The sequence below is a fragment of the Antennarius striatus genome, chromosome 12 (genome assembly GCF_040054535.1).
Source record: "Antennarius striatus isolate MH-2024 chromosome 12, ASM4005453v1, whole genome shotgun sequence".
Lineage (NCBI taxonomy): Eukaryota > Metazoa > Chordata > Actinopteri > Lophiiformes > Antennariidae > Antennarius > Antennarius striatus.
This window is the reverse complement of record NC_090787.1, coordinates 2938915-2951441: the sequence shown is the minus strand read 5'-3', so window position 1 is coordinate 2951441 and position 12527 is coordinate 2938915. Positions and strand designations below refer to the sequence as shown.

Here is a 12527-nt window from a genome sequence, read left to right as displayed (position 1 = left end):
ACAACTGTCAGGTGTCAAAGCCTAACTGGTGCTATGTCTGAGGAAACTTAACCTGACCTCAAGCGGCAGCGTATTTATTTACAAGAACATACAGCAGAGACATCAGAACATATGGGATTTTTATTATGACCGTCATGCAGTCAAACACAAACTGTCACACGACTGGAACACAAAATTCCCTGTTGAACTCAACGCAACTGAACTACAAGTAAATCTGCTGGAAATAAAAGCAGTCAAACAGCCCAACAGGGTAAAACGATGTTCTCTTCACATCTGAAATCTGGAGAAAAACAAGATGGGGAAATGATCAGCAGCAGGTCCAGAAAGTTCAAGGCCTCTAAGACTCAGCTGGTTTTACTGCAGCACAGTAAAAACTTCATTAACAGTGTCATCAATGTGGGGACGGCAGTGGCTCAGTGGTAGGGCGCACGGTAGAGCGGGTCGTCCAATGTTTCAAAGATCGGCGTTCGATTCCCGCTCCCGCCCAAAAAGAACACCCGGATGTGAGCTGACAGTGGGAGGTGTCAGCTCACCTCCGGAGTACTGCAGAGACGGCGCCTACGAGTTGCTCATTTGGGGCGCACCAATAAAGATGCTGCCCGCCACTCTACCTCCCTCTACATGCGTACAAAGCCCCCTGAGAGTGTTTGTGTATTCATCCTGTACACATATATGTATGCATGATTTGATTTGAACTAACTAGAGTGTGCTACTAATTTCTATGCGGGGGTTATAATCAGTATAAATAAAAAATTTTTTTTTATATATAAGTAAACCTGTATGCATAAAATGCCACTGAACAGGGAAAAAGTACGTCACAATCATCCCTTTATGAATCCCCTCCCCTCGGATTATTTATCAGCAATACAATAAATGTTCACTAATGATGTGAACTCACACTCATCCCACAGGTTGAGGCTCTTCCTCATTCCAGCTCAGCTAATCCACTGCGAACCAGCGACATGTGGATCAACTCTCCATCTTGGTTGTACAGCAGCACCGTGAGCTCTGGGTCCCGGGCCTGAACCAACCCAATCGGTACATAAAGACGAATAAAATACAGGCAGGATTCAAAGCAACTGAGTTCATGTTTAAGGAGGTAAGAAAATGTATGAAAGGCTGAGGATCCATCATCAGGAGACTGAAAGGTTTAATTCAAACTCACCACAACCAGCGCAGTCACGTTGTTGTGTAACAGCGTCATCATTTCCATCGCAGCCATCACGCTCCACTCGGGGCTGTAGGGCAAGACGTCGTCTTCGCTGCTGAAACTGGGAGGCTTGAAGCCGACCACTTTGGCCTTCATCACTTCTAATGGGAACGCTAGCAGCTCAGCCGGTATCTGACGTATCCTAACAGGAAATAACGGTACATGGGGCGGAACAGAAAACTTACATTTACATCCTGAGATGACAAACTGTTTACAAGCTTCAGTTCCTTATGTGAGGAAAAGTCCGTACTGGCTAGTTGGCAGGATGTCATCGGAGCCAAAGTCCACGTGTTGGACCATGACCCTGACGGGCTCGATGCTGGTGAACTCCATCAGTTTTGCTCGGTAGTATTTCCCATCGCTGTATTTGGCCAGACACGGACCGCCTGGAAACCACAAGCATGAGGCTTCAGGTTGCAGTGAGAATATTTTTCACACCAGGTCAGTCAAGAATGCTGTCTACAAAGTGACTCGTTACCTTGAGGGAAATTGGTGAGTGGTGAGAGCCTGGTGGGGTCTTCAGTAATTCTGGTCAGCGCCTCATTGAGCGTCTCACCATCCACCTTCAGATCTGCCGTTTCATCCCAGCGCCACAGGAACAACTACCAAGAGACAGAACGTGAATCTCTTTTCAAGCATCATCTCTTCAGAGCCACTCTGGCAGGTAGCTACCTCGTTGGGGGTCACCAGGTGCTTGACCCTCACTTGGAACTTCTTGCCCGTCTTTGGAAGGATTGGGTTGATGTAGGGCCCCAGTGTCGGCTCCTCTGGCAAACTCAGACCCTGGAGACACAACTTCTGCATCTGTTAAGATGAACTCACCATGACATATCTTTAAAGACCAAATTAAAGACTTAAAAAGACTGGAAATCAACCATGGGATCCTCATTTGAATAAAAGCTCAACATTTAGGAATTTATTTTACTAAATTCTAGTTACTGTACCTCAGTATAGATATCATAGTTGTCTAAGCATTCAGGAGTCATGACCGAGTGTCCCTGTGGAGAAACGCACACATTACTTGATTCTAAGAGGAACCACTTCAACCTGGGAACCTGAACGCAACACAGAAGGATGCTGACCGTCTGTGGCGACACCGATCCCTCCACGAAACCATGTCCATGGTGACACAGGATCCGGCTGAGGCTCAGGCCATCCAGGAAGATCTGAACGGTGACGGTTCCCCTGGGGTCAGACGGCAGCTCCTGCCGGACACATCCCAGAGGTCATCCCAGAGGTCAGCAGGTGTATCCCATGCGTGAAACAAGACTTGCACATTAAGAATTTTAATTTCACCATGACTTGAATGTCCAAACAGCGCTTCAACAGCAGCTCCTCCATCAAGGCCAAGGCATCCCGCTGCCACCGATTGCCCATCTGAAGAGAAACACAAGAGTCCCGCTGTAGAGGAAGCATCCGATTCGTTACCTCCAGGCTATGGTACAAACATGCGTGACATGGAATGCTCGCCCTATTTAGATGTAATTCAGAATATTTTGTTCCAAATTACAAACACTATTAGGATGCACACAGACTCTTACGGGGGTGATGTTGTGCAGCTGGCAGGGCACACTGAGCTGTGGAACTTCTTCACATAGCAGCCTGGGGTAAACGTGGACCATTGGGATGCTCTCCACCAGGCCGGAGTCCACGTACTGGATCTGGTTCACACAAAAACACACACCAACACCGTGTTCGGTATTGTTAGACAAAAGCGTGTCCTGGTTAGAGAACCTTGGTAACAACTTGTTTGTGTGTGTGTGCCTCTCCTTCACCTTGAGATTTCCTCCCTGGACCTCCAGCACGTGTCCTCGATACCACATCATATCCAGTCCCATGATGGCGCAGCCATGGACCGTCTTCCAGGTGTACGGCTTCGGTCTGGGTAACGTCTTCATATGCTGCTGAATATTCTCAATGAGCTGCTCCAGCTGACTCCCTGACACACACAGGAGGTTCTAGTTAGTCCCACCATAAAGCCCCCCCGCCTTTGGTCCGGCTCTTCATACGTCCCTGACGGACAGAGGTAAGGTCTGAATCAGAAAAAGTCACCTGTGTTCTTTGATCTCACGTAAACGATGCCGTCCTCCCCGATGGCAGTGACGCACGCTTGGATGTGACCAAGGCAGGGCAGCTCCGGGGGCTGATACATCTGGGTCTTCACCTACGATTGAATTGAAGCATTGAATTTTTCCACATATATTTTCAGGTTTTACTTTGTTGTAAAACAGGCGATGCTGCTATGGGATCAGGTAAATGCTGAAACTGAATTCCACAGTCACACGGTGTGCATTACGTGATGCATTTATGACGCATCAACACACCTCTAAAAAAATCAAAGTGGATCAAACAGGATGAGCGTGTCATCACCTTCTCAGCAGATATAATAATCCGGGTGTATGGTTTTGGAGGGTGTTGTTTGTGTCCATTGGTCTGTCTCTCTCTCACAGGAGTCTGAACATCGATTTTGGGGGAAAGATGAACATCAGCATCTCTGCAAAGAGACGGGAACAGTTTAAACAGAAAAATGAAGCTTAGAGACGATTTGGACAGGAAGACTATATCTCTGTGCACTTTCCCACTATGTTAGACTTAATTTATTTTATTTTTATTTAACCTTTATTTAACCAGGCAAGCAATTCAGAACAGGTTCTTATTTACAAATGCAGCCTGAGCTAAGAGCAGTGGCTCTTAGAGGTGTGGGGGTGGGGACTTAAGCACTCATCGTCCATTTATCTAATCACAGCTCGTCACGTTCTCCTGATAGCCAATCGCTCGACAGCATGTCAAAGTTTAAATACCATCACACATTTCCATGCACGAGACAAAACAAAGACCTTGGTTGTCTTTCTCTGAGAGCGAGTCCATTGCCAACCAGAAAATCTGCAACACTGATCAACTGTCCCATGCTTTTGGTGCACAGGAACGTGACGGGTACCGGACGCTCATCTGTCAACTCCTAGAGGACAAGACAGGACAGAAAGACGTGCAGAAAGTAGGTCATCATGGTGGAGACAAAGCAAAGAAGCACACAGGAGAGAGCACTGAGTGTAACAACAGGAGGAGGATACCTCGAAGACAAAGAACAAATGATGACAAAGAAATTAGGTCATGAGGAAATTAAGAGAAAACCTTGATGGTCATGATGGCTGAAGCTCTGTCCAGGTAGCAAGAGATGAAATCACAGGCTGTAGCTGTCCAGGTGGATTGACCTCCAGCTGGCCTGAGAAAGAAGATGCAGAGTGATGAAGATGAGTGACAAAGAAGTGAAAAGCACGGACAATGATTTTATTTTTGATGTGTGAATATCACCTGATGTTAGTGAGAGTACACTCCAACGCAAATGAGCCCATCAAGGATGATGGCAGCGGTCGCAAGTCGCTGACAGGGACCTTCACCTTGTTTCCATGGTCACAGCGCATGACCTTGCAGTGAACAAACACAGGAAGACAAAGCAGTGATGTTGTCTGATGATGGCTTTTAATACATGGTAAAATAGTTTGAAACAGGTCTTCCTACCTCTGCTTCCTCGCCGGGCGTGACATCAGAGCAAATCTGTCCCCTCTCCCAAACGCTGTCAATGTAAGCACTACAGTACATGCCCGCTTTCCACGCCTTATCGCTTGGCTGCACACCTGCACACTTCTGCTTCACCAGCTCACACATCCTGAAACACAATAATAAGATGTTGGCTATAAGCACACAAATTCAAACCAATGATCCACCTCCACCTTCCATACAGGACAAAGTACAGTGTTATGGTTTCAAGGGGGAGGCATTTAATCACACTTCTGCTAAACACTGTTGTAGAACACATTAGTGGCGCGTTGCATCCGCTGTTCACGTGATGGGGCGTTCAAGCGCATCTCGTAAATACTAGCGCTGAGCGAATAGGCTTTCAGACAACTGTCCTGCATTTCTTTCGCCATGCATCTGTTGCCTCTGACCTTTTAAGATGAACATCGTACTGGGTGAGCTGGACGTAGAAGCTGCTGGGTGAGTTGACGTGACTGACTCTGACTTCCAGGTCTTTAAGGTCTTTGACTTGGGTGGGAAGCGTCAGGAGAGGCTGAAACACATCCTCTTCCTGCTCTCCATTTGTGGCATCTTTCCCCTCCAGGCCCGAACCAAGCTCAAGAGGAGGATCCCATTCAGTAGAATTATCGTCTCCAACCATGAATAAGTCATCCTTAGAGTCAGATCTGCAGGAAGCAAGGGAAAACTGATAGACATACTGTATGTGCTTTTGTGAGTGCTGCAGCTGTTCATGGTTTAGGGAACTACCTGTACATTTTAAATGCCTGTATTACATAATTTACCATCGCTTTTTCTCATTATTTCTCAGTCCTGGTTCTAATGTGTCCCAATGGATCTGATCTACAGTCTTACTTCTTTTTGAAGTAGGCCAGGTCCTCTTTGACCAGCAGTGCAGCTATGTTGGACACCGGTCCGTACAAGCTGCTCTCAAAAACTCTGACAGGCAGAGGCTCAGTCTCAGAAACAGACTCTGGATGAGACACAAAAATAATGACATAACACAAAAAACAGTACAGTTTGGACAGTGAGCGCCTGGAGTTGGTTGTACCTGTAACCACAACTGTGACCAGTTCATTCAGAGTCAAGCTGATGAATCTACTGGTGCACTCTTCAGTCCAGGTCTCTCCATCCAGAGGCCTTAAATCCGACAAACGGCAGTGGATCGCCTTGGAGACAAGTTAACACAACTCAGGACTTAAGTAAAACAATGTTAATATTGTTTCCTATCTATTCATATGGAACATATGAACAGTTTAGGATCACGTCAACAGACTTTGATGACTTCTGATTACAGAAGTAAAACTTGATATTGGGTGATCAATTAAACAATGTTCTCACCATGCAGGGAAGGGCAGAGAACTGATCCGGGATCTTCCTCAAGTCACTGACTGACACGATGTTCTCACTGCCAAAGTCCACATAAAACACCTTCACCTTTCCGTCTCCTGGAAGACCTACACACACACACGCCCACACACACCCATACACACACCCACACACAAATGCAGCCACATTTGTAAGAGCAACAGAATGCAACTGACTTTGACAGTCTCTGTAACGGTTTGAGAAAACTACGTTGTGTTCAGCCAACATTGTGATCATTGGTTATCTGTTCAATCTAACATTAATCAAAAAGCAGACATTAACATGAACTGGTACACACACACACACACACACACACACACACACACACACGCACGCACACAAATGCTCACCTACGACCTGAGCCCTGTACCATGACACGTCACCGTAGCGGGCGACGTAAGCCTGTCCTATGATGGGATAGTCGACGCTGAGGTCATCGTCTCCAGCCACTGTGTCCTTGTAACATTCCTGGACTTCGGTTGAGAGTAACAAGAACTCCATGGTGTCAACCTGGTGGAGGAGGTGGGGGTGAGAAAACATTCACACCTTGTTTAAGCGTATTATACATAGTGTATGTGTTTAATACCAGCTGTAAGTAGAAGTCAGCAGGGTTGTTGATGTGAGACACCACAGCCTTAAGCTCTGTACCGATTGTGGGACGGACTGGGGGGTAGTACATAAGGGGCTCCCTGCCCAAAGTCCCTGCCCAGTTAAACCTTTGTTAAAAGAGCACAGCGAGGGTTAGAACACTTCAGGAGAAGTCATTTGGTCCTTCTTTGTTCAATTACACCAGATTAAATGTTTCCTGGTACCTGGCCACTTTGACCAAAATCAGGTGCCCTCTGACTGAGTAAGGAACATTGCTGCACGGGCTCTTGGAGGCTTTCTTCAGGTCCACCAACACATAATCTCTGTCCTGACCCAGAAGTTCCATCTCCACCACCACAGAGCCAACCACATTCTGGAACTCCACCTGTGCCTCTTCACTCCAACCCTTTGTCTGAATAAAAGATACACTTCCATGTAGTTTAAACACAACACAGAGCAAAAACCATGCAGCATTAGAAATGAAAAATGCAAAGATATAAAGAAAAATTAAGACACAAAAACAAACAATAATGATATGTTGGGGTAATCTGTGATCTGAAGTCCTAAAGAGAAATAAAACCAAAACAGAAGTCATGAGTCGTCACGTCTCACCCTTACCGGTTCATAAGGAACCAGGTCCTTGAGGGAACATCTGACAGCCTGAGGAGCAAAGTGCTGCAACGACACATTCAGCAACTTTCCCACCTTCCTCAGTTGGTTGTTCACAGTCTTCAGTGAAAATCTGGTGTCCCCTCCCTCACTGGTAAAGGCGGTGGACAGGAGTGGAGGACGCAGTGGGATAATATCACAAAAACCCTCTGTATTAATAAAAGCTAATGGCGATAATTTCAACAAATGAAGACCACAAGTGTGGAATAAATCCAATGTTGGGCTATAAAAGAACGACACCAAGGTCACATGACTTCAATGCTGACAAATTACATGATGGAAATAAGGTGTGTGTACCTGTGGATGCTGATGGTTTCTGTACAGCCGTGGTCCAAGATGAAGACCCGGATGCTGGCGAGCTGGCTGATCGGGCAGGTCTCCACACCCGCTACACACCCCTGCTGTGAGACCTCCACCACAGTGGCCCTGCACCAAATGTCCTTTTTCCACTTCACAAAGATCAGGGAGCCTGGAGAAAAACACTCAATCTATTGGTACATCAGCAATCTGCTCAAAATAAACTGGATGAAAATGTCGCTGTTAACCTTAAATAAATAAAAAAGTAACTTCAATTGTTACACGAAGTGAACTTCGACTGGACATTAAACATATACCAGTGTCTACTGTGTCACTGGAAGTGAAGTAGCAGCTCTTTCCACTGCAGAAGTGATTAATCTTCTTAGACAAGGCCCGGTGTTTCCACCTGTCAGTCACATAGTGGATGTAGAAGTGACTCGGATTCTCAATGTGGGTCACCACCACCCACTGGGTGCCTATGTTAGGGAGGCGAGAACAACGTGAGAGGGGAGGAAAGACAGTAAGCAGGGGTAAGACAACTAGGTATGCAACATCAATCTAACTACATTTAGTTTTGTCTCCTTACTGTTTTTCCCCTTTTCAACATGATCCTGCTTCGTCCTGTGGATGCTCCATAGGTCGCTGGCCAGCTCAAGCCCAGTGGGTGGGGGCGCTGCAGGGACAGAGTACAAAACTAGAAAGGACTGAACTAAATTTCACTGGATCTGACATTACTTAGGTGGATCAGTCAAAATCTACCCACCATGCTCTTCTGTTTCATCTATAACCTCTTCGATAATTACGTCTGGACTTGAGGCTGAGGTCTGCAGTGAGAGGTCAGGCTTTCGACGTGGTCCTGGGCTCTGATCGAACCCCTGTGGCAACCCGATGTAAGCTCTACCGCTTGACTGGTCCTGTATGTATGGACTTGGGAGCTTGTTGCCAGTGGGTGAAGTGTACTTTCTCTTTCTTTTCTCTACATAATGCCAGGGGGACTTCCTGGCGGAGTTGCCATACTGGCGATCTTTGACTGGAGACATGGAGAGGCTGACAGGAGAACAGAAAGGAACACTTACAATATTCACAAATAACAGTTTCTTTGTGACGCACTGGTGCTGACGGATGGACTCACCATGTTTGGATGCCCTGCTCCATCCTCAGAGACAACGAAATGCTGCGGTTCTGACAGTCTGACTTGAAAACACAGCTACACAATCAAACCACACTCAAATTCAAAATCAATACTATCAACTACATTCTGAAAATATCCGGCTGCATTTGAGTCATCGAATCAAACTGTCTTCTGTCAATTTTGTATTAACATTGTTTTATTTTATTCTACAGCAGCTGAACAGCAGAAAAATCACACTAATAAAAAGGTATACGTAGTGTGCGTTGTGGACATATTGCACATGTTTGTCAAGCACATATAACATTTGACAGGACAGATCAAAAGGACATACACCACAGACGCAAGGCCTAATGCGACTAACCTTATTCCAGTGTTCACAGGCGTGCATTTCAGATCGAAAGACTGCCTATCTACTGGAACCAGCAGCCTCTCCAGAACCTGACACCCACCAATGACACACAGACACGTTTAACAATTTTACAAGCATTTAATTGGGGGTATTTCATGTACGTTGTAGTGGTACCTTATCGATGGTGCAGTAACGCTCAAGGAATGGGATGCGGCGGATCTGTCTTGCCATCTGCATGGCGGTCTCAAAGGATTTTATCCTATTTTCGACATCAAACAGCTGCATGTGGATGGTGGGAAATCCTGCCACCAGCTGCTCCAGCTCACTTAACTGCACATCTTTCCTAAGGCAAAGCAGTTTAGTTTTATTTAACATGGATGAAATCAGACTTGTTTATTGGAGTGACATGAAGATTGGATGTCATTGTACAGCCTTGTCTGTACGAGTATGCTAATGCAGTTTACATTCATACCACTTTTGTACAGCATCATGAGCTTTATCAGTAGCTTCCAAGATCTCCATCGTCAACCGAGCTCTCTCCCTTGACAATTGTTCTACCAGACCATTGGTCAGAGTCTGCACAGAATATTTGAAAAACACTCAAAAAACAATTTTGATTACATATTTCTTAGGAATGATTGTATGCAGACATGATTTACAAGGTGTGTGCAGTTTTTTGGACATCTCACCTCACGGATTTGTTCCAACTGAGCAACATTTTCTGCACCTCGGGCCAAGGCCTCATCCAACATATTCTCAATCTTTGTGAGATCTGCTGTCTAGATAATACACAATCCAAAACTTTTGAATTTGAAAATTTTAGTTGTATTATACTCCCTCTCTTCAGTCATGGATTTTTCTAGTAGGGTCTCCTCATATCCAGGGCGACTACTTTATTGCACAAATGGTCATGTAGCTTTCCATACAGAAAAAAACAGCCTGGATAAATTAACCCTGTAATATACATATATGCCAAAATGGACACATTTTAATGGTTCTTGATACCTGAATTTTGGATCTAGTTCTGAATTCCCAGCTCTGCAAACAACATGTAAACTTTTACTGGTTCCTGAAGAGAACCCAAAGCATACCTCTTCTAATTTGTTGGTTTTAGGATCCATGACAGCAGGTGACGTTGTTTTGGTCCTTCGGTGAACCTTTGAGCTGCCACCACAGAGGAGTTAGAAGAAGAATCAAACTTTATTGATGCCCCAGGGTGAAAATTATTTAAAAGTTTAAAGCCTGTTAAAGTTGTTTAGAAGTTAAAATAATACAAAAAAGTACTGATCAAAGTAAAAACCCATTCTAACTGCACATCGAAGCTCGTTTCACTTTAGCATATAGAAGTGAATTTTACCTTCTTTTCTTATTCACTCTTGAAGTGTAGATGAGCCCAATTATTCTGCTCTCTTCTTGAAGTCTACACACTCCTCCTTCAGGAACAGTCGTCTTAACCTGCAGAGTGGGTTTAGTTTTTGAATCAAAACTTTACAAAATAGATGAGTAGTGAAAATGAGTTATTCACTTGCATGTATTTGACATCTTTTTACACTGAAACTTTAATGACCAATCACATAACTTACGATAAATATCACCAAGTTACAACCACCATCTGCTGAAGACACCAGTACTCAAAATACTTCTTTATATGACAAATATGCAACAAATCACAAAAGTTCCTAACAAAGGAAACCCAGTGAGTGGAACATCTGCTTTAGTGAATAATTCTGTCGCTTAAGGAGTAAGAAGAGTGTTATGTTCACCTCACAGTGAGGACATCTAATGGCACGGTCAGATTCAATGAATAGAAGGCAAGAAGTGCAGTAGATGTGGCCACATAACAGCAGACGTGGGAGGTTACTGTCAACATCATCATCCCCTGAAAAAGAAAGACAGGGACATCATTGCAGTGTAAAATAAGGAAAATAATAGTAATAATAATAATAACAATAATAATACTAAATAATAAATGGACCTTCTGATATTTTATGTAAGTTCATACAGTTTTTAACAACTTATTTATAAGTAATGTTAATAATCAAATAATGTATATGCAGTAACTTCTTGAAAAGTAGCGTAGTATGGAATTAATGCAGTGTATTGAGTGTTTATTTTATTTCTTATACGGAAATCTATAACTAAATATGTGGCACACACGTGGTCTCTATCAGCTCTGAGTAACGGGGTTGCAAAGATGTCCAAGGGAAAGACTAAAATACTTTTTGGACCTTTACGGGTTTGCCAAAAAAATAATAAAAATCGCTAAATTAGCTGCCTTTAGCACAATGTAAAATTTTGACACTTGCTAGCTAGCTTTTGGGCGAGCTATGATAAAACTTACTAACGAGCACGGTGACACTTTTACAACGCAGAATTAACTCGGAATAACGGAGCACTCGAATTAAAGAAAAAAAAGGGAATATAAAAAACCCTACCGGGTAGAGTGAACAACTCTCCACACAACTTGCAAACAACATTGTCGGGGCTGCCGGTCGTGTCCATCTTTACTTTTATATTAAAATGTCTTGTCCCACTCGAGCGGGCTCGTGCGAGTTTGACTTCGTCACGTGACCGCAGAGACGCGTTTATGGTCGTCTATCCGTGTAAAATTGACAATCATCTGCATTACCGAGTGCTTCTTACGTTCTGTATTACTAAAGATAAAAAATGTTCATTAAAGCGATAAATTAGTCATCTATACTCACTGTAAAAGCTGTAAATAGCCGTAATTGTGTAAGAAATGTAAGTGACAACCTAAGAACAGCATTGTGGGGCACGTGTGGCGTTCATGACCCACTGGGAAAACTTTTAAGGAATAGCGTTTCTTTTTCTCTACAATGATCAATACAAAGCAAACAAATCAGACTCTCTTATTTCATAAACGTACATACATTTATGTTCATGATGATGTCCTCACTGGTCTGTAATTTAAGATAGCAATACATGTTTAGGACCACCTGCTGCCTAACAGGTGGACTAGACTTATTAAACTAATGCTAAAGATGACGTCCATATGACCACGTGCCCAATCAAGTGCGTTCAGGGCTATCAGATTGGTGCTTCCCTTGAATTAGTTGTTCTTGTGCTCAGATTTCATTCTGTAAAAGTTTGAATGGGACCGCTCCATAGCAAACAAACCGAAAGTACCCATCAATTATTTCTTTCATCAGTACCGGTCATGAAGTTTTATGTCAATCCCACTTGTAGGTGCTTTACTTTGGACACTAGGGGGCGCCAAAGACCGGGACAGATACAGGAGCGCTACCAAATGATGGAATTTCACCCGTCGGGTGGAAAAATACATCTTGGAGCTCTTGAAAAGGGCAAACAATATGGTTCATGTTCTTTTTTTAAAATTTGAAATAAACACTAAGTGATAT

The 12527-nt window shown here is 44.0% G+C and overlaps 1 protein-coding gene across 1 annotated transcript; it reads right to left on the bottom strand.

Moving 5' to 3' along the window:
• Window positions 1-157: 157 nt before the first annotated feature.
• rnf17 (ring finger protein 17) lies at window positions 158-11649 on the bottom strand. Its single transcript, XM_068329764.1, has 38 exons — window positions 11583-11649; window positions 10911-11026; window positions 10505-10602; window positions 10239-10311; window positions 9837-9926; window positions 9620-9723; window positions 9322-9490; window positions 9160-9236; window positions 8799-8873; window positions 8430-8713; window positions 8253-8339; window positions 7984-8142; window positions 7667-7838; window positions 7319-7460; window positions 6925-7112; window positions 6699-6828; window positions 6463-6622; window positions 6086-6201; window positions 5796-5913; window positions 5600-5717; window positions 5158-5412; window positions 4730-4877; window positions 4523-4635; window positions 4343-4433; window positions 4048-4169; window positions 3581-3704; window positions 3263-3374; window positions 2986-3149; window positions 2752-2871; window positions 2507-2587; window positions 2293-2415; window positions 2155-2208; window positions 1883-1993; window positions 1689-1812; window positions 1461-1596; window positions 1166-1352; window positions 899-1021; window positions 158-280 (listed from the first exon to the last, which is right to left on the bottom strand). The coding sequence occupies exons 1-37, from the start codon at window positions 11647-11649 to the stop codon at window positions 926-928; spliced, it is 4704 nt and encodes a 1567-aa protein (XP_068185865.1). The 3' UTR covers window positions 158-280; window positions 899-925.
• Window positions 11650-12527: the final 878 nt, after the last annotated feature.